General features: G+C 45.3%; 1 protein-coding gene across 6 annotated transcripts in view; it reads left to right on the top strand.

Annotated features, from left to right (window-relative positions):
• CD82 (CD82 molecule) overlaps nt 1-27,403 on the top strand; it is a 38,676-nt gene extending 11,273 nt beyond the window's left edge. For 5 of the 6 annotated variants that reach the window (XM_085062622.1, XM_085062618.1, XM_085062616.1 and 2 more), the window contains 8 exons: nt 8,292-8,373; nt 12,912-12,984; nt 16,325-16,449; nt 17,577-17,651; nt 22,374-22,484; nt 24,154-24,345; nt 24,618-24,701; nt 25,246-27,403. In XM_085062622.1, coding sequence (XP_084918748.1) covers nt 8,311-8,373; nt 12,912-12,984; nt 16,325-16,449; nt 17,577-17,651; nt 22,374-22,484; nt 24,154-24,345; nt 24,618-24,701; nt 25,246-25,323 — 801 coding nt within the window. In that variant the 5' untranslated portion in view covers nt 8,292-8,310 and the 3' untranslated portion in view covers nt 25,324-27,403. Of the gene's footprint in view, nt 1-914; nt 1,050-8,291; nt 8,374-12,911; nt 12,985-16,324; nt 16,450-17,576; nt 17,652-22,373; nt 22,485-24,153; nt 24,346-24,617; nt 24,702-25,245 lie in introns of those variants that run through there. The other variant, XM_085062620.1, reaches the window with a different exon arrangement.
• The last annotated feature ends 534 nt before the right edge of the window (nt 27,404-27,937 follow it).

Below are 27,937 nucleotides of genomic sequence, written 5' to 3'. Positions count from 1 at the left end.
CTGGAAAAAAGAGTAGGAAACTTCATTTCCCAGGTCAGGCAGATGCTGTAACTTCCCAGAAACGTGTTTGTCATGGATGTGCTGAATCTAAACACCCACTAGTTATTTGCCGGAGCATCTGAGAAAATGGAAGTGACTGAAAACCAGTTTGTTTTCAAAGGGAACTTCACAGTAAAAAGTCCTCGACCTTAACCTCTTGCATTTTATGGGAGGAGGAAGAAAAGATAAAAATCAGTTATACCACCTGGCTCCTACCTAAGTCTCAATCTCTGCTGCTGTCTCATAAAATAGGAAAAAAGGCTTTCTTCCTGCCTGGATTATGGTAGGTTTTGGGTTCTCTGGCACAGGGGGAAAGTTGCTGGGTCTCGGGAAGATATCTCCAAGACAAGTGCCTTTGGGAGGGATATTGTGCAAGTCCTTGGAGGAGACTTGTTGACCTCCAAGGCACTGCTTGCAAGAGAAGGGAGGTAGGGGAGCCTGTCCTGTGCATGTACTTGCACCTAGGATTTCCAAGCTGATGACTGGCACAGGGAAACACTTCTAAGCATCCCCTGTGCTGCAGAACCATGCTGGGGAGGAGCTTACCTGGGCACAAGCTGCTTGTCTGTGCTGGTCACCCTGCTGCAGTTTGGAGTGCAGGTCCTGCTCGCAGGTTTTGCTCTTTTGTGGGGAGGTGTGGGGCAGAGCAGAGTGGGGGACTGCTTTTGACACACTGGTACCACTGACAGATGTGGGAGCTGATGGGCACATCCATTTCAGAGGTTAAGTTTGCAGCCTGACAGCTCCAAGTGCAGAAAACAAAGCTGAGCTGGTCTCGTTGTTGAAGCGATTAAAGAGCCAATGTAGTCAAGTGACAGAGTTGCCCAACCAGTTTTGTGAAAACTCTGCATTTTTACTGCATTGTTTGCTGGCTTTAGTCAGTGTGGAGACCTCTTTCTGGACCTGACCTGCAGAGCTGCTTGCACAACTAACATTGTAATACGTGGTAATTCAAAAGGAAAAGTCCACTAAACTGTACTTTTGGCTATTTCTTCTGTCTGCTATTTTTGGTAAGTTGATTAATTTCTCTCCTTTTTTTTTTAGGGGGAGAGGAGAACCAAATGACTTCTGGGACAGTTTGTGGGGTTTGGGGTTGGTTTTTTCCTCCCATTTTTTTGGCAGAGTTGTATCTCTGGTATTGATGTATGGAAAGTTTTGCTTAAATCGGAGAAATGCTGTCCTGCAAATACTGTCATGCTGCGCAAGCATGAGTGTGTAGGCTGAAAATAGCAAAGAACTTTCTCAATTTGCCAGTTGTAGAGACTGAAGACCTACTTAAATGTTGGCTTCCAAACTGAAGTGTGAAGGCCAGATGTTCTCAAACCTATTGCACTGCTTGTAAATATAGAGATGAAAACAGACGCTTCAAAAACCTCTGCTGCTCTTTGATACCAAACTGTGAGCTTGGTTTCTTTCTGGCGATATGATAGTGGTTTATAAATATCTGATCACTTCCTGTCAAGCTTCAGAAGCACATTTCTAAAGTACGCATTTCCTTTTTACAAGATATGCAACGTGTGCTTGCTGTGATAAAACATTCTGAAAAACCTGTGCCATTGCAGACAGTCCTATGGGTGCTTTCTAATCTAGGGTCTTGCTGGAGGACACAGATGCTAGTCAGATAATTCACACAACAGTACATTAACTACAGAAATCAGATGGAAAAGCTGAATGTCTTACCGGGTGCACCAGGACCAAGTCTACCTTTGCAGTGTGAGCTGATGAGTTTCCTCAGAAACTATTCCCGAGAAATCTGTTCTTTCCAGTGGTATTTCTGCAGTACTTGCAGCCAACTGTTGCCTTACTCTGGTCTGCTCCCTTCTCCCCAGAAATAGCAAATGCGGAGGAACTGCATGCACATTTGAGTCTCTGTCCTGCAGATGTCTTGCAGATGCTGTTAGGGTCTCGCTGTACATGTCTGTGCTGGTAGTTCAAAGTTTGCTGACAGTTAAGTGTGATGCCGCAGTTCGTGGGCTGATGTAGCTGTGCTTGTCTCTCTGTGCTTTGCCCTCAGATCCTCTCCTCGAGCTTGAAGACTATTGCTTCTATTTAGAGAGAAACTCTCTCTAGTAGTAGATGGAATAGGAGAGTTTTGTTCCGTTTTCAAAATTTGTGTTATGCAGAAGTAGTTTCCTAACCTTGTTTCCTACTGACACTTTCCTTCACAAAGAAACTGTAGCTGTATCACTGAGGTACACATATATGTATGTATAATATATATGCATCTTAATTTTTGGGATCCAGCTTCTCCCTCAATCTTTTCATCATAACTTTTGAAGAGGTGCTATTTGGAAAATCTCCACGATAAACATAATCTTGTTTATGTTTTCAAGGTCATTACACAGCTGGTATTATGTGTGAAGCTTAAAGGAAAGTTCAGTGAATTCAGACTTGAGTCATTCATCAGTTCTGTGGTTATTTGCTTACCAGAGAGAAGATGTACCTCCCAGGTGTACTGAAAGTCCAAGGCCTTTGTATATTAACGTCAGCAAGATGAACTCCTTAGGATATTCTTTGTATGTTAATGGGGCTGTAACTTGCAGTGCCTGCCCTGAGGGCAGTGATGTACCTGGTTAACAGGAGACTTAGTAACTCTGTCATTGTTCATTAACTGGTACTGTTGTGTGAAGCTGTCCTGTCTCATCAGTCATGATCAGGAGACTTTCTGATTGCCAAATGCCTGTTCCACATTACATGTGCATGGATAGAGAAGCAGCTGGGCTTTGGGGTGAAAGGGCTCAGAATCCTGCAAAGAATAACCAGTTTCCTCCTCTGCCCCATGGCTTTCTGAGCTACCCCTTCCCCAGTCTCTCCTGTGTGGGGGGTGTCTGGCTTGGAGCTGGAAAGTGATCATTTAGTGAGCAACTTCTTTAGTGTGCTGGCTTCTGGGGTCTCTATCCAGCTATACATCTAATCTGCTTCTGGTTTCTGGACTGGGATAATGCTGCAAAAAGTAACTGCACTGGCCTTCAAAATGGCCTCAACCTCATGCAAATTACTGTGCAGATAAACATCTTTATGGAACCAGCAGCATGCTAATCCCTTCCTAGGGACACCTGCTAGTTGCTTTGGGCAGAGGGAGCCAGTTATACAACCTGAGTACAGCAGTGGGAGCTCCTCCATCTCCAGGGCTTCTTGGGCAATTTGTCTGCAAATGAGCCCAGCTAACCTTGGTCAATGTTGTGGTGTGACAAAGAAAAGACAAGGAGGATCAGAGACACCTTTAGGTATTTTAAGTGTCCAGCCTTGTAATATCTTGAGGGAAATGACCTGTGGCAGTGTGTAAGGCTTTGGTAATTGGGGAAGATGGTGCTTTCTTGTTGTGCCAGGAAGCATCTGCAGTGCATGAGATCAGCTGAGGCTGCTTTGGAGGTTGCTTCAGTGGACCAGCTGGACTTTCACCCAAAGATCCCACCTGCCACATCAGGTGCAAGATGTGAAGAAGGATCAGGAGCCTTAGGGTATGTTACCGAACCTTAGTTCATAGTGCTGGCTGCTGCATCTCTGCATCTGTCAACCTGGAAGTTTCTCCTTTAGCAGGCAGGAGGGATAGCAGAACTGAGCCAGCATGCCAGCTTTACAGGGCATTCAAGATGTTTGGTGGGGGCAAGGGAAATAGCAATCTGTGAAATCCAAATCTGGTGCTGGTTCGACCTCATCCTAACCTGGTAGAAGCTGGTAGTAGCACATACTGTAGTATCTGCCTTTGTTGTATGTTCCCTGGTGTTAGAGCCTGAGGGGTGGTAGGTGGGAGTGATTGGTCAAAGCACACAGAAACAACCTACAGCTTCTTTATAACCAATCATTTCCTTTCCTTAAGCAAGACAGTCTGGGGAAGAGGGGACAGCATCTTCAGGCTATGTAGATGCAGTCAATGTGAACCCTCTTTTACCTGAGTTGGAGCATTGGGACTGAGTGTCAGAGCTCAGTGCTCTTGGGAACATGTGTGCTTCCTTATAGGTTTGCATGAACTTTGGACTTGTTTGAAAATCTACTGAGACGGTGATTTCCACAGCTGTTCTGCTCTGGTTTGTTTTGTGGTTCTTCTTCCTTTTCTTTCATTGCACTCATAAATGAGCCCCTTATTTGTGCTGTACAGTAACTTGGCAGCTGAGGTGCTTCAGCTGCCAGAGCTCATCAGGGAGAAACCTGTGGAGTGAGCACAAGGGTGGTGCTGCAGAGGAGAGCTGAGCCCTTCCCAGCAGAGCTGCATGGCACAGGCATGTACAGCACTAGCCTGGGCCAAATATCATAAACTTCACTGAGCACCAAGCACGCAGTGCTTGCTGGGTGGGGGCAGTGCAGGATCTAATTGGAGAGAGCAGAATTGCAATTAAAAATTAACTTAGCCTCTCTGCCCCTTGACTGGTGTGGTTATAATGTCTGTGCATGAATTTTCCCCCTCCTGCTTCTGTGGCCAATGGTGGGGTCAGGAGCAGAGGTATTCAACTTCCCCCATATCACCTGTCCTTCTCTGGGTCACCTTTTACAGGAGGGAGGCTGGGAGTTTCACAGGCTCCTGTGACAAAAATAAATTAATCTCTGAGCTGTGATGGGACTCCTCTGCAGTCACTCCCAAAGCCGGCCTCTGTCCGCATCTCCTCAGGCACACATGTCCTGGATTTTATGTTGCTGCTCCACATACAGGTCTTGCTGTCATTACTGTTGCTGGGAGAACAACAGGCCTGAGAGCTGGAGGTCATGGAGGGGGCAGGAAGCCATCCCCTGATGGGAATGCACAGTCTAGCTTGTGCAGACCTGTTCCATTCCTTCCTGGCAGGAACCCCTTGGGTTCTGGATCAATTGATGCCTTGCTGGAATTAGTTCTCCCTTCAGGTCCTGGGACTGAACCTGGGCTAAGAAAGACCCTGGATCAACTACACAGCAGCTGACCAGGCTGTGTTGGCAACCAAGTTTTTATGGCAGTAGCAAAAATAATCCTGCATATCTTTACAAGATGGGGAATGAGAGGTTGGGAGAAATGCCATTCTCCAAGCTGATGGTCCCTTTTGAAATCCCCTGCAGAGCTGGCATCAATCTGGGGAATGACAGGGAAAATTTGGATGTGTACATACAGGGTTGTTGAAAAGAGTGGGTGTCACTGCTTGGGGGTGAAAATTCAAACAGTCAAAGCAGTAGAAGTGGAGAAGGAAAGAAAAAAATAATTGTGGACAATCAGTGGAATTTGAAAACTGCACACTTCATGTATTAAGCCTCTGCATGCATTGCTGCAAGACATTAAGGCTCAAAACTTGGCCAATTCAGAAGGCAAATGGGCTCTGACTGCAGCACTGGCTATGGAATGTAAGCTGGCTTTTTGCTGCCGAGTGGCCTGTGGATATGCCTGGTTGTGATAACTTCAAGCTCATCTGCTTCCAAACCTGACCTATCTCAAATTTTGTTGATTTGCTGCTTCTACTGTATGACAGTGTTGCTAGTCTTGTGATTGTCTCTGCAATTTCAGAAGATAGAGTTTTGAGGAGTTTCATTGATGTAGTGAACAAAAGTAAGTTAATTTCCAAAGAACAGAAAATTGGAGAATCTGTGATATTTCAGTGGAACTCTAAAGTATCTTAAAAGCTCAAAGCAAAACCCTAAGAGCCTTTTTCTCTTCTGACTTGAAAACTGTACTTTGAATTATTTTATGGCTAGAAGCTATGAAAGAGATAAATTGCCCTGTGGCAAGAAGAGAATGGTGCATAATGGTGTAATGCACATTTGGGGTTTGTTGTTTGTTTTGGGGTTGGTGTTTTGTTTTGTTTTGAGTTTTTTTGGTTGATTTTTTTTGTTTGTTTTGGCTTAGTTTTGAGGGTTTTTTGTTGGTTTTTTTGTGGGGCTTTTTTTGTTGTTTTTTTTTAATAAACATTGAAGATGATGTGTCTTTAACAAATAGCTAGAAGAACCCTGAAAGCAATATTTTACTGTTTTTACCTCAGGCATATCTTCTTCTACAGTAAACTTGCTTTACTACTTAATTAGCCAAAATAATGTTTATAAAGATCCTAACAGCTCTGCAAATCTCTGTTTTCCTGACTAATCAAAACAGCGTGGGCAGAGTTGGAAAAAGGCAGCATATGGCTTTTAGTGCCAGGAAGCAAGTCAGCAAGTACTGGGACTTGCCCCTCCAGTTTGAAAATTAGGAGGATTGCACCTGGTCTCAGATGTCTTGAAGTAAGAAGTCCAGTGCATTGTGCAGGAGGTTGTTACCTAGCTTAGCTCTTGGCTAGGTTAAAGAGTAGAAAAACATTTGCAACCTTCACAAGAAAAATTCATCATTACTTAGGGACCTGGCTGCCTTCGAATTCTGGTTAGACTACCAGGTTCCAGTTTCTGATGCTATTAGGAGGAGATGTGTTCATGGTGAAGCCAGGAAGCAAGCCAGCTGGATGGGAAAATTTGCATCCTAGTTTTGCTTTCCAAGTGCAGCCTTAGGTGTTGGTACCTTCCAGGATTAATGGCCTGAGAGAGTGTTCTCCCACAGAGGAAAGGAAGAATTCTGCTAACAGAGAGCCTTCATACACTTTTCCTAGGTTGGTAGGCATGCAGCTGTTGTGTAGTGCATCTGTGCTGGAACAGAACCAGCTCATAACTGATGGCTGTGCCTAGGGGCACTGAAAATGGGAATGCTGTGTGTTTGATATTTGGTGTACATATGGACCGGAAACTGTTATGGGAGTTTGCCATGGCTCATTTGAAGGACCGACTTTTGGGTGCTTCTGGCTTTATGGTCTCTGACCTGAGGAGTTAACTGAAGAAAAACTGATTGAGATATTGCTAACCTGGGTGTGCAGTAAGAGCTCTTTAGGTGCAGTGACTGCTATACAGATGAGATTTTTTTGAGATTGGTCTGTAGCACACCTGGCTGACATTTTATATCTGTGCTGCTTTCCCATCTCAATAACCTCTTGCTAGGTGTTGTGCAGTGATGGATTTAGCACAGTCTCTAGCCATGGCATTCCTTGAAATTAGAGCAGCAACTTCAGCCACGGAATTCAGACTTGGACTCTCTTCTGGTAGTTTGAGGGTGACCAATGCTTGTTGGGTAGGCTAGCCAGTTATAACAAGGCCCACATACCAGTTTAGCTCCAGAGTTAACCTAAATATTTAATGGGATTAAGCAAAAGCCTTTGACTGAAACAAAAGAACGTACTGGGCTCCGGTGATCCTTCGTACACCCAGGCTGACAGCAGGGAACCCTGCTGACCTTGCTCTCTCTTGAGGCTGTTTCTTCCCAGGTCATACTGGTGACACCAGCCTGGTATTGCTCTTCCTCTGGCTGGTGATTCTTAAAGTGGCATGGTCAGTTTGGAGCAACAAGCTTGGTAAAGCAAATTTTAAGGAACTTAAAAGTTCTCTGGCTTATGTAGGAAACAGAACTGTCTGAAAGCTGACAGAACCACAGAATGGGTCAGGTTGGAAGGGACCACAGTGGGTCATCTGGTCCAAACTCCCTGCTCAAGCAGGGTCATCCTAGTGCACATGACACAGGATTGCATCAAGATGGTTCTTGAACATCTTCAGTGAGGGAGACTTCACAACCTCTCTGGGCAATCTGTTCTGGTGCATGGTCACATGCACAGCAAAGAAGTTCTTCCTCATATTCAGGTGGAACTTCCTGTGCATCCATTTCTGCCAGTTGCCTCTTGTCCTATTGCTTGGTATCACCAAGCAGAGCGTGGTCCATCCTAGTGGCACCTCCCCTCAGATACTGATAGACATTGATGAAGTCCCCTCTGAGTCATCTCTTCTTGAGGCTGAACAGGCCCAACTCTCTCAGCCTGTCCTTATAAGAGAGATGTTCCAGCACCTTAATCATCTTTATTGCCCTTAATAATCTGTGCTGCTCCAGGAGCTCCATGCATCTCTTTTACTTCTGTCAGGGAATTGAAGTAACTTGCATCACATTTCACCACCAGGAGTAGTAACTGGAGTTGGTGTTTTGGTTGATGCTACTGTTGCAAAGTCCATATAAATAGTGATGGAATTAGCAGTGTATTTGTGATTAAATCTTTTCTGTAACTGCTGATAGCTCTGTGTCACTCTCCAGGAGATCTTGGTGGCAGTGACTGTAGGTATCCTGTTTTACTGTCCTGAAAAATCAGCTTTGGTATTCTATAGAGCACATACTGTCTGGCCATGTGCTCTGAGACCCACCAGATGATCCAGAGCTCTGCACAGGGTAAGGCTATTGCTCTGAAGCTGCCCAGAGGACCTCTCTGTAATGTAACTCATCTGTCTGCTTTTCCCCTTAGGTCCCGTAAGTGAGAGAAGATGGGGTCTGGCTGCCTAAAAGTCACCAAGTACTTCCTCTTCCTTTTCAATCTCCTGTTCCTTGTAAGTATTGTGAGCATCTGTGGAGTAAGAAGGAAGGCCTGGACCAAAATTAGCTGGAAGATGGTGTTTCTTTGAATATTGGCCCAGTGTGTTCAGTAATGAAATGGCCACAGTTTTGGAAGGAGGGAGGGAACCGCTGAAATTAAGGGATGCCAGAGCTGCTGTGCGTGTCTCAGGTGTGCCAAGCAGCTCCACTCCCCGTACCCACCTGCTGCCTCCAGTGCACACAGGTCCCTTCCTGCACTGGGAGGGGAAAGCAGGAATTAGGAGTTCTTTCTGGAAGGAGAGTAGTTGTAACTACTTTCTCTGACACATCTGGAGCAGCAGCTGAACTGTCCCTGAGCAGCAAAGCTACAAAACCTGCCAAGTAAGTGATGGCAGTGCCCTCCTAAATAGGTCAGGCAGGCTTCAAAGAACACCTCTAATTTTGTTTGAGTCCCAACGGCTGGTTTTGATTTGTAACAAGATGTATTAGTCCAAGTCTCCTGTTTGAAATGGAGTTGGGAGGTGGGGGAGATTGGGCTTATCTGGGGAAATAAAACAGCCCACTGGGTGCAGTTATTTTCAAGTGTGAGGCTTAGCAAGAGATGAACTCCTTTTGGAATAGGAGTTGGATCTGGGAGGACCCAACACACATACTTGGGTGCTTAGATAGTGTGTGTCAAGTGGATGGTGATGGAACTGTTGGTGATGCCTACTTGCAGTGGAATGGTGTAGTTGCGAAGTGCAAGGGGTCAGCTTTTCACTTGTCAGCAAGAAAATAGCCTGTCTGATATTGTTATCCTTTGTGCAGTATGTAAGGAAAAGGAAGGGTCAGGCTGGGAGAGAAGGGAGGGAAGTGAATCATGATAAGGTGAGCATTGCTTTCTGATCTCTGTCCCTACACACAGTTTCACTCCTCTCCCTGCATAGCTGCATGGTGCTGGTAGTACATGGGATGAACTTGAGGCACATCTGGATCTGGTTTCCCTTGGCTTACTGTGCTTGCTCTTTGATCTCTGTGTCTACTTCCATCCTAAGAGTAGTTAACTGTGGTCTGACAGTCTGAAGTCAGGGGTGCTCTGAGCATCCATGAGGAAAGTTCTTGGGAGGGAGGGGAGAGGAGAGGTTTTTCAAGTGCCACTAAGTCTTTCTGAATATGATATGGTCCACTTTTAAAGATAGGGAAAATCATCTGAGTCCAGGCCTGTCTTCGTACTATTGCAGGACTCCTCTGCAGATATCAGCATCCAGGCTATCTCCACTCTTGAAGAAATGATACATTTTAAGTAGCATGTAGCAGTCTACCCTGGGAAGCAGAGCTGTATTTGTTAAGACAGTGTTTGAGTCTTGCTGAAAACAGTATCTGGGCACTGTCTAGTTTTCCTTTATGCCTTAACCTGGGTCTGAGTTCATCAGCTAATGTCTGTGTAAAGAAAGTTCTCTTCAAGAAAGCTAGCCTAGCATGTGAGGAAAGGGGAAAGGTGACAGCCTGAAAATACTACTGTACCCTACAACACCATTACTGGTTTTGTCTGCCTTGTTCTGGTCTCCTAAAATTGCTGAGCTTTGGTTGGGAGAGTGCTTGTGCAAAGGTGAGCACTAATGCTGCTGATGGAGTCCCATGTCTGCTCTGGATCTTGAGCTGTGTGGCTGCACCCTGTGCAGGCCAGCCCTGCTGTCTAAAGTGTGTTCTTCAGCCTTGCTGATGATTGAAGCCTTTAGAGACATGCTGGTGACTCTTTTTAGAAGTTAGTAATTGAAATAGCACTTTTCTGCAGCTCGAGGTCTGTGAGAAGGTCGCTTGCTCCAGCTGAAGTAGTTCAGGGACTTAGCGGTATTTTGCAGTCTTGGAGCCTGACTTCAGGGAAGGGTTTGACCTGCTTTGATTAAAGGGAAGAAGGTTACTTGGACTGCCTGGCTGCTTGCTAGAAAAGATAGCAGAACCATAAGCTTGGAGTATAATCTTAGTTTCCCTAATCAGAATTTAACACGTCTACCTTCTTGGCGAGCAGACACGTGCTGCAGCACATGCTTCTCCTTAAAGGGAAAACAGCTCTGTGAGACAGGTTTTACAGTCTCTGGAAGCTATTTGTTTGGAATACATAACTGTCTGTCCTACTTCTAACCCTTGTGTAAATGCAGCAGAAGACTACTACCTAAAGCAAAGCCTGGAGTTTTAGAGCCTTTCTGTTGGCCCCTGTGCCAGGCTCAGTGTTATGTTGCACAATGCAAGCATGAAGGAAAGCAGTACTGGGAAAGGACAGCTGGGAACCCCCAGCTGCTCTCTCCAGAAAGATGAGTCAGCTCCATGACAATTTTTCCAAGCCCCTCTTGACTAGCTCTCTGTGGGAAATTGCTGGCCCTGTCTTGAGGGATCTGCATCCTTCTGTCTTGGGTGTGGAAGGAGATTTTGCTGAAGCTGGGGGTGAAACCTCCACCCCCCAGGGAGGAGGTGAGATGTGTTCCCCACTTCAGGAGTTTACAGCAGTGGAGCAGAGGATTGAAACTCTGTAGAAAGCAAGTGTGATTTCTTCTATGGAGGGTCTGAAGCCAAGCCAGTGGCAGACCCAGCCTCGCTATGTGATGCAAATTCCTGAAGATGCTGAGCAGAGATACTATCCTTCTAGAAAGTAAATATACTCTTGTTAATGGGACAGTGTTTTCTCCCTGTAGTTACTGTCTCCCCGCCTTCCCTTTGCAGTATTTTCCACAGCTGCTCCTGGCAAATGCACAAGTTGCGGACTGGAGCAAAGATCAGAGTGAAAACAGGCATTGGACAGTCTGAGCACCTCAAAACAAATAACTTCCCAGGAACTCTGCTCAGCAGCCCTTCTGTGTTTTGTCAGCAACAGCAAAACATAGGTGACACTTCAGGGTCAGTGAACCAAAAGGGATGTCACATACAGCCCAGTTTGCATCTTTAAGACAAATACTTCTTAAAACTATAGTTTAAATGTGAGACTGCCTTAAACTGTCAATTCAGCAGTTCTTGATACTACCAAGTGTGAGAGCAATTTTTAGGTGTTCCAGCTGTTGCATGCTCAGGGGGCTTTTCTAGCTTGATCAGCAGACTGAGCATTGCGGGTGCAGCATGTTGGGACATAAAGCAAGGGGGAATTCTTCTTTTACAACAGCTACATGCTTTCTGAAGCTGAGTCAGTATGCTCTTCATAGGTGGGAACTTGCTTGATGGCTTTCTAATGCTGTCCCCAGAGCTAACTATATGTTGCTCTTTCAGGAAAGCTTGCAAGCAGCTTATTTCAGACAGTGGCTTTATCTTTGTTCAGAAAAGCTTCTTTGTATGAGGAGCTGAAGCCTAGTGTAAACTTTCAAAATGTGGAGCCAATGCCTGTCCATAGAGCTCTCTCTGCCAGCTTGCTTCAGGTGGTGATTTGTTTTTTTTTTTTTTGTCTCCCAAGTATTAGAACATTACCTAATGGACCACAGAATTACAATCTTTTTAGCTCTGTCAGTTTATTTCACTTCATCCTGTCTTGAAGTCCTGCTGATGTGAAAACGGCTGCTTGCTGTTCATGTCCCCTAGGAGCATTTCACTTGCAGTTCTTGTCCACTCCTTGTTTCTTCAAAGCCTGTTTTAGACCTTTGCACAAATGTTTTCCAGTCCTAGTTGGCTGAACAGCACAAGTTTCAGCTTCCCATCAAACCCTCAGACTTGCTGATACATGGAAGCTAAAGCAGAGCATGCTTTCCCCCACCTTTCAAAGTGAGCTGGGAAAATGTGTGCATTGCTTTACTACTGAATTCAATGTCTTGATTCAGCTGAGTCCTCACAGGGACGTATTGCTCTACTAATCCTTGCCCTAGATAAGACTATGGTGTGCAAGGCAGAGGCCACAGCTAGTGTTTCATAACTCTTGACTCTGTTGGGGCTCAGCTGTGCTGGCTTGGGGGGCTGAGGTGTTCTGGTATAAAGCAGGGGCCAAGCCACAATGCCTACGCTTGGCTTTGGAAGGGGCAAAGCGCTTTGCTCAAGGGAACCTGCTTTTGTGTTTTTCTCTTTGTAGTTTGAGGCCATGACATTGTAATAGAGCCTGACAAGCCAAAGATTTCCTGCCTGGAGAGGTTCCAGCTGCTAGATATCTAATCCTTTGTCAGCTATCTTCCAGCCTGGCCCTTGGAGTCATGGGTTTCTCTGTTTAAAAAAATATTTAAAATCATATGTGTTTGTCTTTCCTCAGTTCTTCACAGAAGCAATGCACTTACCTTTTGCTTCTGACAACAATGTTCTAGCAGCAGGGTGTCTCTTCCTCAGACTGTTTTGAATGGTCCTTATATACAACATCATGTACTATTAAAATACTGTGTGAAAGACTGCCAAGCAGATCTTGGGGCTCCTGTGCAGTTGGCTGAGGCATTCTTCCTGGAGTTGTGGTAATGCTGTTTACTCTGGGAGGAGTACCATAGGGGAGATGGGTGGGAACAGCAAAAGAATGATTGTTTTTAGTCTGGAAGTAGGGATAATAGTGACTGCCTTCTCATTTGTCTAAGCTTATAACTTACACAAAGCTGTGTATGTTTTGTTCTTGCTCTTTCAGATTCTGGGTGCTGTGATCCTGGGGTTTGGAATATGGATTCTGGCCGACAAAACCAGTTTCATTGCGGTTCTGCGTAAGACTGTGTTTCTTCATCTCCATTCTTCTTCTGAATTGACTCTTCTCTTGGGCTCTGTTTGACCATGGTGGAGTCTAGGATAGAATTACTTTTGTGCTTGGTGTGTGGCCTGAGCAGTAACATGGTGTTTAGCAAGATGGGATTGTTACCAGGGACAGGGTGAAAGGGAGCAACCCTGGAGATAAAGCATTCCTGTTAGGCTTGTGGATTGAATCACCAGGACCGGACTGAGTGAGACCATTGCCTCTTCAACCAATAATCCAAATATTTCGTCTTAAACGCATGGACTAGTATTTCATCCTGTTTTCATTGCATGCTTTGTGTTTTCACAAAGGCTTCCTTATTGTCATCATGTCCAAAGGCCCCCAATGCCTTAATACAGTTTTGCTGTGCGAGTCCTCCATGCTTCCACTGCCTTCTTTCTGTAATGATCTATTTCAGTTTGACTGTTTTAAATGCCAGAGAAAGTAAGTACCTGGTTTTATTGATGCTTCATGTACATTGAAAGTTGACAGTACTTGTTCCTAAGCAGTAGAGAATGTAGATTTGAGGGGTGATGAAAGGCATGGGTCTGTGAAATCTTCAGTGCTTTATTATCAAAAGATACTCAATTATACACACTTGATGACACTTACCCTAGGCAGAGTGTTCTGTGCTGTGCAAGGGGCTTAGTTTCCTTTCCCTAGTGTTAGCCACAGACTTTAACTTGAATCTTAACGGAGGGTCTGCTTTCTGCAACAACCAAAAAACTGAACCGGCTCAGCAGAGTCTGAGCTTCACACGACTGTAAGTGGTCTTTCACCTAATCAGTAGCTCAGCTCTATCTTTCACCAGCTCTGCTTCCTTTGCATTTATTCCTAGAAACACTTCAGACTTTTCTGTTTGGTGGCTCTGGTTATTTCTTGTCACTACTTCCAGAACTGCTGAGTTGGGCAACAGTGCAGGAGGGCTGCCTGCAAGTGGGGAATGAACAGTAATGGCATTCACAGCCTTGTTCCCAACTACACTGATTCTGCAAAGGGCTTTCTCTCCCAAGTCCTGCTGAGCACTCTGGCCTGGTTTGGAAGGTGCTGGATGGAGAAGACACCCCTGCTAATATCACACATGGAGATACTGGTCCTTACTTAGCTTTTGTGCTGTGGGGCATCTGGCTTGCTACTGCCGTAGTAGAAGGTCAAGAAGCACAACAATGGATGTTGCTTAATAAAGTAGGGGCATGAGCAGAAACAAACTTTTAATACATGCAGCCTAAAAGGAGCTTACTGTGGCTGTTTGCAGTACCCCTCACAGTCTGAGGCGTGCTTAGTACCAGTGGGCCAGCAGCTGATTCCCTCAGGCTGATCCATGTTACAGCCACTTGTGGAGCTAGAAGTCCCTGAATTTGGCTCTGTTTCTTCCCATTTTACTCAGAATCTCTGCTATCAGAGCATTTAAGGATTTAGTTTCCTTCCTGGAGATTTCCAGTATCAACTCTCTCCCTGCCCCCTCACTTCCTTTCCCATGCCTTGCCCCTCTTTCCCTCTGCTTTAGTAACCTAGGCATCAGGGAGGGCACTCCAGCTGCTGCCAAAGGAGCCTGTTGTACTTGCTTGGCTGCCTGCCCAGCTCAGGGAAAAACACGGAGTGACAGCAAACAAGCAGGAGTTGAATGCCCGCAGAGCCTTCTCTTGCAAGACAAGGCTACTGCAGATGAGAACTGCAAGTGCAGTTCCTGTCCCCTGACACTGTCAGTTCTCCAAGGGGCTTTTGAGTTGGAAATACCTTTTTCTTTCTTCTAATGAGAATTTGACTAAGCAACTGCTTTCTAGCGCTATGGAGGTGCTGGAACCTGGGCACTCAAACACTTGTGTGATAGCTGAGCTGATTTTGAGGGAGGCAATAGAGTAGACTTGTGAAGGCCACTCCTGTAAGGCTGCTGCTTCAATATCAGCACATAACCTGCGCAGCAAGAGTCACAGGACTGGTGAGGAAGCAGGATCCTGGGGTTTGTGGCAAATGTCCAGCCAGGGAGAGTGTGGCTTGGAAATTAATCAAGGCTGAAGTGACCTGTATGGCAAATGGATCTGCTTCCCTTTTTAATAACTGAACTTTCCTCTGTTCAGCATGTTCTAGGGAAAAACAGTTTGGAAGCTGGTGACTTGTGCCAGGTATCAGAAGCAGGGAGAAGTATGTATTAGGAGGGAGAGTATCAGTCAGGGCTTGATTATTCTCCTTTAACATATTTCAGGAGGAGCTCAGAGGAAGCTTGCCTCCTGAGACTTCCTTAGTTCAGGAAACTAAATGCTGAGCTCTAAGAATGTTACTTTCATTAACCACTGGACATCCAGAATTCCCCTGCACTCTGCAGCTTGCAGATTTAGAAATGTCTTTTAATGATAAATGAGGTTTCTAGTTACTGTTTCTAGACAGAGTATCTCTTCAAATTTTGTGCTGTAGTGATTGCTCTCTACAATCCTACTCTGCAAGAAGTCTGCTGACCAATTCAAATGTAAGAGCTTATTTTCTGTTGCTTGCAGTACTAAATGGTGATGGGAGAGGGCTGACAGCACCAGCATGTCTGAAATAATCTGACCTAAACTTGCTCGAATAACTGTGGAGCATTCAAAAGCACAGACATTACAAACAATAGCAGGGGATAGCTAGGAGGATTTGTAAAAGTAGCTAATCTGGGCATTATATCTGTTTTGACCCTGGAATAGCATCTGTTTGCAGGGTGTCGTGCACAGGTGCTGCAACAGCCTGTAGTAAGTGCCTGGCCACAAGCCGTTCAACACTGACTTGCTAAGTAACCTCTCACATCATCTGTGCTCAGCACTAGGTGTAGCTTGTTTCATGTTTCACTCCACAGGGTTAGTGTCTCCCAGTGTTGGCTGTAAGTGGATAAGTGAAAACAGAATGGCTAAAACAAGGATTAGTGCGTTGAAGTGAAAAGGCTATCCAAAAATGGCGTTTAGGACTTGGAAGAAAGCTTCCCTGAAGACTGCAAAGGGAGTTGAAGGAAGTAGACAGTAGTTGTGGAGTAGATCATCTTTTATCTTACTCTTACTTGAAATACATTCATGAGGGAGTAAAATTCCAGTAAGGACATAAATTTCTCCAAACAACGTTCATTTGTTTGGAGTGACCTTGTCTCTTCCAGAGTCTGGAAACTTGCAGGATGGCTTTTAATCATCAGACACCCAGCAGCAGCTTTCTGTCACCATGTTCAACACACCTCTGTGCAGATCCTTTGTAGCAGACAAAGATAATTATCAGATACAGAGACGGTTCTATAGATGGTGATGGCAGATGTATTTTTTGTCAGTAATTAATGTTGTTCCCTCTCCTGGCTCCTACAGAAATGTCATCTCCCTCCCTGAAGACTGGTGCATACATCCTCATCGGTGTTGGGGCTCTCACCATGCTGATGGGGTTCCTGGGCTGTCTTGGAGCAGTCAATGAAATCCGATGTCTCTTGGGTCTGGTGAGATTATTCATGCCTGTTTTAGAGACAACCTTTAATACCTCTCCTTCAAAATAGCTGCTGGATTGTAGATTGGGGCTTTGGTCTCCTGGGGATGTTACTTCTGCTAGGTCAACTTAGATCTAGCTCCTAATTTGCACATGGTAAACTCTCCAGCAGTCAGCAGACTGCAGCAGAACTCCTCAGATATTGCTGATAATGAGCTCAAAAGTCTGTGAGTGAGAGAGGATGTCACTGACACTTTCTGCATACAGCAGGTTGAGGATTGCCATGTCAGAGGTCCCCCCTCATCCTGACTTCCCAGTTGGTACTGTGCTCTCACAGGGGAAGAGCAACTACCAAGGGTAGGGAAAAAAAAGAGGAAGAGTGACAGGATCCTGCTATGTTAAAGCTATGGAAAGGGCAAGAGTCAAGAGAGACTCAACTAGGAATGTCCTGTGTGTCAGGATGTCTCTTCAAGCAGTTCATCTATAGGAAGTTTTTTATCCGGGATGGGTGAGATGATACCAGCTTCATACACCTCAGCTGCCACCTGATTCTGGCTTATTCAGAGCATGTCTGTATTGGAAACCAAGCATGGCACACATTGTGTGTCCTGCTATTAGGAGCATCTCCTAGTCTAACAATAGTAGCTGTCACCATTTAAAAGTAACCTCAGCAGTTTGCTGGTGAATTTTAAATTTAGATCTTAAAAAAATTAAATAGCATTTCTTAAAAAGGTAATTGATTTCAAAAAGAATAAAAAAATGTTTAAAATTGACTTTTTGTGTGGAGATTTGGGGTAGGCAGAGTCCAACTGATTGATTGAGGCCCGAATGGTCAGGGAATGGAGTTGGATGTGGGAGAGAGTATTGGAATGACACATGTAGAGAGTGCTTGTAAACTGTTTCCCTCCTGAAGTCTTCCTGTTGGCCTGATGGGAGAAGTGCTGAAGTGCATTGGTCTGACATGGGTGCTTGTACTTAAGCCTTTTCCTGGGAAGAGCATTGTTGATAGCAGAGTTTATCTGCAGGCAGAAAAGCATTATCTCAGTGTTGTGATTTCTCTGGTGTTTGAAATCTGATCAACTTTTATGTACAGACCTTTCTAAAGACTGATAGTGGTCACCTATTGTTTTTTGTTTCCAGTATTTCACCTGCCTGATGATAATCCTCTTAGCTCAGGTTGCTGCTGCACTGGTCATCTACTTCCAGAAAGAAACAGTAAGTCTTTCTTACTATGCCTCTTTTCCTTGGTCTTGGTTTTGGAGAAGGGTGGCATCTAGAAATTCTTTCTTCCAAACTGGGCTAGACTGTTGGCAGGCATAACTGGATTCTCCTTTTCTCTACCCCAGCTCAATAGCTTTCCTGTACAGTTTGATTTTTCTATATCTGCTTCAATACTGCTACTTTCTCAAGGATTATGAAGCCTTATTTGGTATGCAGGCTTTATTTTTGGGTAGTGGGAACATTGCAAAAAAAACCCCAAAACGCTTTAGACCACACCTCCTCTTGATCCTGCTGTAGAAAACTACTTGGGCATTTAGTAGCAGTGGTAGTAGCAGTTAGCACTACCATGTTGACATCACTAGTGCCTTGAGGAGTTACCAGCCTGAGTGCTTTTTTGACTGGTCTTCCTCCTTGTGTCATCTTGTCCTGTAGTTTCAGTCTTTCTGCACCTGTGTGTAGAACTCATCTTGGAAGACCTGTCCTCTTTCCCCAAGAGCAAGCCCAAGTATCTGATGGCTCCTGTTCTACCGCTGGAGCTTAAATCCAAGTGGTTTAATATTTTGAAGTGGATCTCTTAGTCAGGAAGGCACTTTCACAGTGTGCGCTTCTAGAGCTCCAATGTGCTTTGTAGTGTAAAAGGCAATAATTTTTGAGCTACCTAAATGCATTGCAACAATCTGTCCTGGCTGTAGATTCCCTGGCCAAGGCAATGCCTGGTCAAGCCTTCAGCTACTTGACAGCTAAACTGGGAGCCACATTTATGCAGTGGGAACATATTAGAGCTGTGGGGTCTCTACTGGCTTCTGCTACCAGTTGTGGGTAACCCTGGCCTTCTCTTCATAACTGTGTATCTATATCACTGTATGGTTGTGCTTGCTTCTCCTAAGCCAAACCTTTAGGCAGCTGGTTACAGAAAGCAGGTGGTTGAGGAAGTTATGGATGGGGCCTGGTGGAGAAGTTTGGGGGCAGGGGGAAGGTGCCTGCCACCAGCATAACAGATGTGAGCTTTTTACTGTGGTGACTGTGAGCAGCTGTTGGCTGGGTTCCTTGCCAAATGTGGTGTGGCTATAGCTTGCTCTCTGGGCTGGCAGAAGCTGAGGGAGAAACTGAAACAGTGCCTGAAATTGGTGTGATTCTCAACAAACGGCTCTGACTAATGCAGATGAGGAGGTGTGGGGATGGGCATTCCCCTGCGATGGGGAAATGTGACTTCAGACCAGGAAATTCTGTACCTCTGGTAGCATTTCTCCTTCAGCTGCCAATCTACCCTAGAAAACTCCGTCTTTTAAGCTGTAGCTCTTCATTTAAACCTCAGTCAGACCAGGGAAAGTTTGAAAGTGCTGGGGGGTTGTTCTGCATGGCTGTTGGAGCGGTAATGACTGAAATCATCATTTGTACAGATCTGGCAGAATGGTCAGGGAAGCTGGGATACAAACAGATGCTCCTGTTCAGTCCCTAATGAACAAAATTAATGGAAAAGCTCTTCTAGAACCTTTCTGTTTCAGGAATCCTCCAAAGTACCTGTCTAGAGCACTAAGAAAAACTGTTTGAGGAAGGTCTTGGCAGAAACCTCCACACAGTGGTTTGGGTCTACACTTCAGTGCTGCTGTGTGAGTTGCTCCGCTTCGCTGGCTGTACGTCATCCTGGGACAGCTCGGAGCACAGTGAGGCTCACTGAAACTGCTCAACAGCCAGTCCCTTGATATCTATTGTGTTCTTTGTGTTTATTTCTTTCTGACTTCAGGAACTTGGTTAGATGTAAAACAAGGAATAACAAGAGTGAAGGAAAGTAGTTTGGATCCAGAGTGTAGCAAGGTGATACTCACGCCTTCACTTGTAATTGAAGTATTTATTTCTGTGGATTCACTTGATGTTATTGTTGGCACGTCTGTTCCTTTCTGGTGTCAAAGTCCTCCCCCACACTGACTTATGGGAATATGCTGAAATAGAGTTAGTGTAACTGTAAAAGGCTGAGCCTCTGACAGGAAGGCTGCTGCTTTGCCTCTCCCATGGGCATTGTTAGAGGAATGCCCCTTCAGACTGGAATTGCCCAGTACTTCTGGGAGGATGTTGATGCAACATTCATTTCCCTACATTTGCAGTTGACTGAAACTGTGGGGTGGGGTTTTTTATGGGCAACAAAGTCATTGTTACTCACCTACATCTGGTGGATCACAAGCCCCTAAACATGTGAGAGTCTGGGCAAGTTGTCTCTTGGCCTAGTTCACACAGTTCTGTGCAGCTTGGCTCTAAATGCCTTGAGTGAAGGAGAGCAGCGGTGTTTTGGGAATAGTCCTACTTGGTAGCTATTGTTTGCAGCAAACAGGCCTGTGTGATTGCATGCAGTGACTTGCATGGGGCTATGGACTGCGCGTTAGTTTCAGAATCTGAAGTGACAAGGCAGAGGAGAGCTCCCTCCTGCTTTTTTGGGCCTATTTTTGTGTACAAGCAGGATGCTAATTAATGCTGAGGGAAGGATCTAGCTTGCGTCTGACAGGGACAGGATAGATGACTGACAGTGTCTGATAGAGGAAGAAGCCTGCACAATCCATTCTGTGATCAAAGAACTGCTCTTGCCGCTGGCATTCAGCTTTCCTGATCTCCCTCTTTGGTAGCCCATGCGACAGGGAGACTGACCTCAGGTAGGGGCGACCCTCCTACTCAGGGTAGGAGACCAGAAAGAGCTTTGCTGCTTTCTGGCAGTGGGCTGTGGCTTTGGTGCCTAGGATTTAAGTGCCCCTCTTTGGGGTGGTGGGGTTGTGCCTTCTGACACTGGGCTTGCTAGAGCTGGGAAGCAGCAGGAGCCCAGAAAGCAAGGGTAGCCATTTCCTGAAACATCTATGTCTCACATACTGCTGAGTCCTGATGGGCTTTAAATGGGTGAAGATGGTGAGGATGTTGAAAGCCGAAGTGTTCTATGTACCTTTCTAGCTTGTTGCTCTTTCAGTTTTCTCCTGCCAGGTGCTTAAGGGTGAACAGCTGCAGGTGCCTGTGTTTTCCCTTTGGGCTGCTCTGTGGGTTAAACCCACGAGCAAGCTGCCTCTCTGTGTTCTCTCCAGAGCTGTGCCATTGTTTGCATAACATTCCCCCTCTCTGAGATAGCTTTCTGAAACACCTAGGAATGCCTGAGTTTTTCTTCACCTTGAAATGCCTCACTGTTTGAAAGAAGAGCTGTTTGCAAGACTTCTTGCCTGTTCCTTTGTAAGAGTAAGGGCAGAGCTGACATACATCTTCTCTATGCAGCTATGATTGGGGACATCAGGTTCAGGTTCTGTCTTTGCTTGTGGGGAGATCCTGGGATTCTTACAGAGGTGACACTAGGGATCATCTGATACAATAGCTAAGGGGCTATATGGGCCCGGGGTAGGAAAACAAACCCAGCTCTCTTTGCCTTCCTCTGCATGTAGAGCTGCAGTGTGCAGGAGGGGTCAGGGTGGGAGCTCAGAGGTTCAGTAACTGATAAGGCTTATGGCAGCAGCCAAGGCAAATCTCATTAGTGAGAACCAGGTCAGGTTGCCTTGATTTGAAGGGAAAGAAAAGGGGAAGTGAAGTAATTAAAAGGGGAAGAGCTAGACATCATGAGAAGAAAGATCATGCAGCTCCCATCTGTCTGGCCTGACATAGTTGATCCCAGTGAACTGAGCTGCAGTTTTCCCAGGAAGAAAAGTTGCTGATGTAGAGAAGCTTCTCTCAACAGTAGGCAGTGCTTCCTCTTGCTGTGTGTCCTGGTATTTGCCATGGTCATTGAAAATGCTTGATAGTAGAAGCAAAGACAAAACCTGTTTCCACTGATTTGAAATATGCTGTAGCACCACAGTCAAAAAAGTATTATGTGGGATGGGAACATCCTAGAGCTCAGACTGATGTAACTCTATTCTATCCCTCAGACAGTCTAATTGCACTTTTCTCCAACCTCTTGTATAATCTGAATCTGTCCTTAGCAGTCCTCATGTACAGGCTGGTTAAGCACAGCTTCAGAAGGAGGTGGGAGGAAGAAGGTGCAGGAGTCTGCCAGATGGTATCATGCACCTCTCATCAAACTGCAGGGTGTTGTAAATATATCTAGAAAAGGAATGGCGGTGAAGGGATGATTTGATACACCTGAGCTTTGTGCTAAGACTGTTACTGAGCAGTTTAGGTAGTTGTAATACTTCCTGTCTTAATATAGAAACAACAGTTGTAGGAGTTTGGGGAGAGCCAGATCACTGCCTTGTGAAAAAGGCAAGTTTCCACCAGGTCAGTGTCAGAAAACGCAGCTGCATTTAGGAGCAGAGTGGCTTATACCTTCCCTGAGCAATGGAGATGAACTGCAGTGGCTGAGATTCTGGACCAGAGTCTTGCCTGCAGTATGAGATTAGAAACACATAACCTGTGAGTCTTTAAAGCAATGATGTCCTTCAGCTTGCACTTACCTTGTACACCTGTGTTGTCTGGGGCAGGTAGTTAGCTTCTCAGCCTGTGTCTTAGCAGGATAACCATACCCAGTTCTGTTTGCTTATTGCTCATCAGATTTGTAGCTTTTCCCTGTGCCTGGGCAAGGATTTGGTGGTGCTTTGGCTGTTGCAGCAGCAAAGCTGCTCTCCCCATCCGTACTTGTTATTTTTTGCAGTTAGCTTTTATGAGTGACTGAAGCTGTATGTATGTATCTGAAGCACCAAAGGAAAGGCTACAAGGAATTGATAATCTAACTCTCCTGCCTCTTTTTTTTCTTGCCAGCTGAAAGGCGAGTTGTCCAAAGTAGTTGAAGATCTGATTAAAAAGTATGACCCTTTGAATGAAGGTGAGAGGAGGAATTTACAAGATGCATGGGACTATGTGCAGACGCAGGTGAGTCATGGGGGCAGCAAAAAGAGGTAGATGATGCTATTTGTCAGTGCAGGCAATGTCCTTAAAGCTAGACTGAGGACAGGGAAACAACTATTGCATATTGATCTGGCTGAACTACAAGGTTGCCTATGAGGTTTGGTGCCTGCAGACTATAAAATGGTCTTGCTTGCTGCTTCTATGTCAGACCCTGAGCCATTCCTGCATGCTGGGTGTTAGAACTAGCTAGTGTTGGTGGCATGGCCTAATGTATCTGGCCTATCAATTAGCACTCCAACACTTCTGTTTGTCTGCTGGTCATCCTGAATACTAACATAAGTGAAAAATATTTTCACATGATTTTTGTAGCAAAAGGTCCCTAGTTGCTTGCCAGGCAAGTCAGCAGCACCACCTGCCTTACTGCTTGGTGCATGTTACTTGCTTATTGTGATGGTTCTTCTGTGATTATCAGCCTTCTTGGGAGCCATCCAACTGCCCATGGTTTCTGTTTTAGCATCAGGGTCAGCACTTGAGCAGCTAGAGAGTATTCAAGCACACTGGAGTCATGACAGCTGTTTACTGCCAAACCACAAGCTTGAGAGCTGGCTGGCTGTTGTGGTTAAATACATGCCCAGCATGGGACTGATGTGTAGTAAGTACAAGTAACAGCATTTGTCTTCTGTCTGTTCTTTGGTCTGCAAAACACTGATCTGCAGTATTTCTCCTCCTTGGAGAATGATTTATATGTGTTTTGTCACTGCAGTTGCAACTCCTTGCTAGGGAACGCAAGAGAAGCCTGAGTCTACTGTGGAAAGAGGCTCTTGTTTCAGCCCTTCTTTTATATAGGAACAGAAGAAAAAGGTTTTGTGGAGATGGAGAAGTCAAGTGTTAGAAATCTACTTCATCTCGCACACTGGAGTTAGCATTTGAAAAGGGGTGGGTTCTGTAAACCAGTCTCGGAGTTAAAGTCCAAACCTCTTGTGAGGGAGAGGTAGTTCTTTCTGGATGCTGACAACACTCTTGGAAACAACTCTTTTGGAAACCAAATGTTTGTCCTGGTGTGGATGTTCAACTGTCTGTATCTTCTGACTATTACAGCAGAAACATTAGAGAAAATCCTTCTCTGCTAAGAAAAGAAAAGTAAACTTCTACCTCGACATTGACAGCCTTTCTGCTCTGTACCACCGTGCAAGCACTGGGATTCATGTTTAAGATTTTACTTCTTGCTGGTCTCTGTTTTCCCCTCCAGCAACTACGGTTTTATCACGTGGCTGTATAGGAATGTAAATGTTTCTTTAGATGGAAAATTTTCCTCCTTCTGTGTTCCAGCTGGTCTGTACTGCAGCCAAGTGGTCACTGGCACGCAGTGACATGGTGGGGCTTGGTGGCATGGGGACGCCACCGTGCGGTGTTAGCTGCTGTCCCTGGGGCCACAGATGAGACCAGGGGCCCTTTAACTCTTGTTTTGCTGGCAGAGTGATTGTTTAGTAGGAAATAACTTCCCTGTCTTCTGAACAGCACGATGCATAAGTAACCAAGGTGGTGCACAGTGCAGCTAATTCATGCAAACTGTATGGTCTGACTGTTGCTATTACATGGAGAGCTCCTGTGTACTTCTACCTGCTTATTGTCATGTGCAGTTATGTTGCCAGGGCAAAGTGTAAGACTGTGATAATCTCTGTTTTGTTATTAGATTGCCTGCTGTGGCTGGACTGGAGCACAGGACTGGGAAAATAATGAGATTCTTAAAAACAAAAGCAATACTGAGTATCCGTGCTCCTGCTCCAATAGATCTAAGGACTTTGTGGAAGGAAGAGGTTTCTGTAGTCTGGATGACCCTGTCAATGGCACTGCAACGTATGCTGACTGGCCTGTTCATGAGCAGGTGAGTGGGTATATCTGGGCCCTGTGAGGCTTCCACTGAAGCTGCCTTGTCTTTGTTCCCCTGAAAATTATTTAGAGCACTTTTTTCACATCCTTATTTCTTGAAGTACCTGTGGAATTTGGAGCAAGGGTGGGCAGGGATCCTTTTCTGCAAAAGCTACCGTGAAACATGTAACTGGGATAATTCCTGCCTGCAAAGATGTCTTGTGGACTTTCAGTCTTGAGATATTTAGAATCATGCTTCTCTTCCTTGTGGCCATGTTTTCTCTATAGGGATGCATGGATGGTGTAGAGCAGTGGTTGAAGGACAACCTTGGTGTCATTCTTGGGGTTTGCACTGGTGTTGCTGTTATAGAGGTAAGTCACTTCCTAACATGAGCCTGTACTGTCTTATCATGGAGAATCTTTTAAAGGCAAAGCTGTTTTCTCAAGTAATAGACACCTGGTTTAATGGCAGTGTAGTTCTAGCTCTTGGTATTGTCTGCCTGGACCTTTGAACTGCTGTTTTCATTGATTAGATTAAAAATTGGACTAAGCTTTTATGGTTAGATTAAAAATTGAACTAAGCTTTTTATACATGTCATTCCTCCTGCTGTGTCTGACTCTTGGCAATTCTGTAACCAGGATACTGAGGCAAGCAAAATCCCATGCTAGTGAAATCCCACTTGTTGGCTTAAAAAGCCCATAACATAGATTCCAGATGAAGTCACATCTTTATGCAGCCCAAGTTTTTTTTGTCATTCCAATTACTGCATTTGCCTTGTGCTGTGGACTCTCTGTTCATCTGTGTGGTGAAATTAAAAGACATTCACTGTATTCTGCTCCCCTGTATCACCTGTTCTTCCCACCTTATTATCTGACTGGTTGCTGATTTTGTTCCCATTCTTCATACTTATTCCAGCTGCTGGGGATGATACTGTCCATTTCGCTTTGCAAGAACATCCACAGCGAAGACTACACCAAAGTGCCCAAGTCTTGAGTTGGCTGACTCCAGAGCTACGGCACCACAGAGAAAGGAGCAAACAGAACATTCCTGCCTCATACCTAGACTCTCCAACCATTGACCATTATTCCTGTGACATCCCATTTCTGATACCACTCTGCTAAGAACTGTTAGAGCTGCAACACAGCCTGATCTGCTGGCAATAGGTCCCTTGGGCCACCTGCATCCTGCCTCTGGATCATTTCTACTTCAAGAAGCAGAACTTAAACTGTCTCGTATCGCATGAGACACTGATTAACCTGAGGGGACAATGCTTTTGCTGCCTGCTCCATGTTAAACAATACTATTCATATCTTCATTCTACAACCCACTGGGCCTAACATACAATAACTCTTCTCCCCCTTGCTCTTCTCCTGCACATCTTTCACCTGCCCCCTGAAGTCCCACGAGCCAGGAATTCTGTTGAGATTCCAGTGCTTTGGTAGCTTCACTTGTTTCACTGACTTGTGGTGGTAACTAGTCACGCTTTATAGGCCTTCTCCTCCCTTGCAGTTAACCTGATTCGGCTCCTATTACGCATCTTCCTGCCTAGGTTCTCATCTGAACTATGGAGTGCTACTGTCACACTCACTTCTCCTGTTTCTGGAGTCAGCTATGCCTTGCCTTCAGTGAAGCTCTTCCCTTTGAGTGTGATGAGAAGCCACCGGGAGGGAGCCAAGCCAACCTATTTATTCCTAGTGTGTCCTGGCAGATTGTGGTGGCAGTGCTCAGCTACTTCTGGAATGGATCCCATGGGTTTCGGATTTGACAAGTACATGTTTCTCCCATTTGCCTCTTTACCTTTTCCTCTCCCCCTAGCTCTGCTTTACTGGCTCCTATCAGCTTGGAGGTACTTCAGAGACTGCTGTATAGTGTGGACTCAGCCCCAGGCTGGCTCTGCTGGTTGCATTCTTGGGTTGCCAACTTTATACAGGTTACCATTAATTTCCTTCTTCCCCTGCTCCTTAATGAACATAAAATTTGTTAGCTGTGGGTTTAGATATGAGTATGGAGGGATCTGACTGGATTGCTGATGCTGTATATTGGAAATATCACTGATGTCAGTGCCCAGTACAGATTCTGTAGTTTGGATGCAAAGATAAGTTGCTTTTATTTCAGTTGTCCATTCTCCTATCTCCACTGTGGTTTGGAGCCATGGCTGCATCCTGAGTTCTGCCTCAAGTGCCAGCACTGCAGCAGATAAGTAGCAGGTTCTGCCCTTGTGCAGGCTGCAAGTTTCTGTGCTAATGGCTGGGCTGTTTGCTCTATTCAGCCAGTGGCCAGCAGCAAGGGGTGGCGTATACCAGAAGAAAGTAGGAAATGCACAAGGAACACTGCCCCAACTTCTTACGTAAGAGAGCTGGGTGCAAATCCTCACTCTTAGAGGTGTCTTGGGCACAGCAGGTTTCCTGCTGTGACATGTGGTACAATCACCATGACATCAGGAAGCTGTATGGGAGAGAAATGGATGGTCCTTGCCAGGGACCTGTTACAAGGTACTTGGTGAGAGAGCCTTTGCCTTACAGAGGTGGTTCCAAGGCTGTCTCCTGTCAGGGGTGGGGCAGGTAGTAATAACTCCAGTAGCAGTTCCAAGGGATGGTTTCACTACCTACTCAAGTTTTCCTTCTGGAAAGAAAGGCTGGTGCAGGGCATCAGAGCCCTAGCAGTGGGTCTTTGTGCTGTCGTTATCTTTGGACAGAGCAGTGACTGGGGAGAGTAGCTTTGACTGGCAACTGGTTTTTGTGGAGGTCTGATAAGGCTTTGCAGTTTTGAGGTATCTGCCCCTTCCTGCACAGATCCTTCAAGCTGACCTTTGCTATAGCGGAAGGCACTCTTAGCAGTAAAGCTTGCTAGCTTTTGTAACACAAAGTCTATTCTCTGATGTGTTCTTATTTGTAAGATTCTTGTTCAGTTACAGATGCCAATGCTGAGCAGCAAGTAAAAAGGAGCCCATTCTGGATTTCCTTTTTTGTTTTGGTCTGTTTTTAGCAACATCTTCCTACTGGAAGAAATGCATGTACAGATATCAAAGTCTAGAGGGTGAATATTTCTGTAATAAAGACTTTGCTAAAAAATACATCTCCTTGCCTATGACTTGTGCATTGAAGTGTTTTCCCCTTGCTTCCTCTCCACCCCTTTCTGCATTACATGCAGATCACTGACATCTGGTTTGTTCAAGGCATCAAAAAGCTGGTCTGAGACTCGTGTGTGAGATCAGTGTGGACTGTGAAGATACTGCCCGACAGAGGGAGGTGACAGTTTTTCTGGGCTGTATTCTAGAGTAAACTTTGTCTTATTTTATGAAGTATATTTGTCTGGGGTGAGCTGACTGAGTGGTATTTCATTGAATTATCTGCTATGTCCTCAGCTAAGTATTTGAAGATGTCACTTCAAATCTGCACAGCCTGCACAGTATAAAGTCATAAGCCTTGGGGACTGCTTCTGGTAAAATACAAGCTTGCTGCCATGCCCACAGTGCATACAGCTCTTGCTAGCTTAACTGATTTTTTCTTAGTTCCCTCCAGTAGACTTCTGCCTCCAGGCTATTTAAACAAAAGGTTCCTCAGCTCCTGCCCTGCCACTGTGAGAAGGAAGGAAGCTAAGTAGCCAT

This window comes from Lichenostomus cassidix, chromosome 5 (assembly GCF_008360975.1).
Source record: "Lichenostomus cassidix isolate B80296 chromosome 5, HeHo_3.0, whole genome shotgun sequence".
Classification (NCBI taxonomy): domain Eukaryota; kingdom Metazoa; phylum Chordata; class Aves; order Passeriformes; family Meliphagidae; genus Lichenostomus; species Lichenostomus cassidix.
This window is presented reverse-complemented; position numbering and strand designations above follow the sequence as displayed.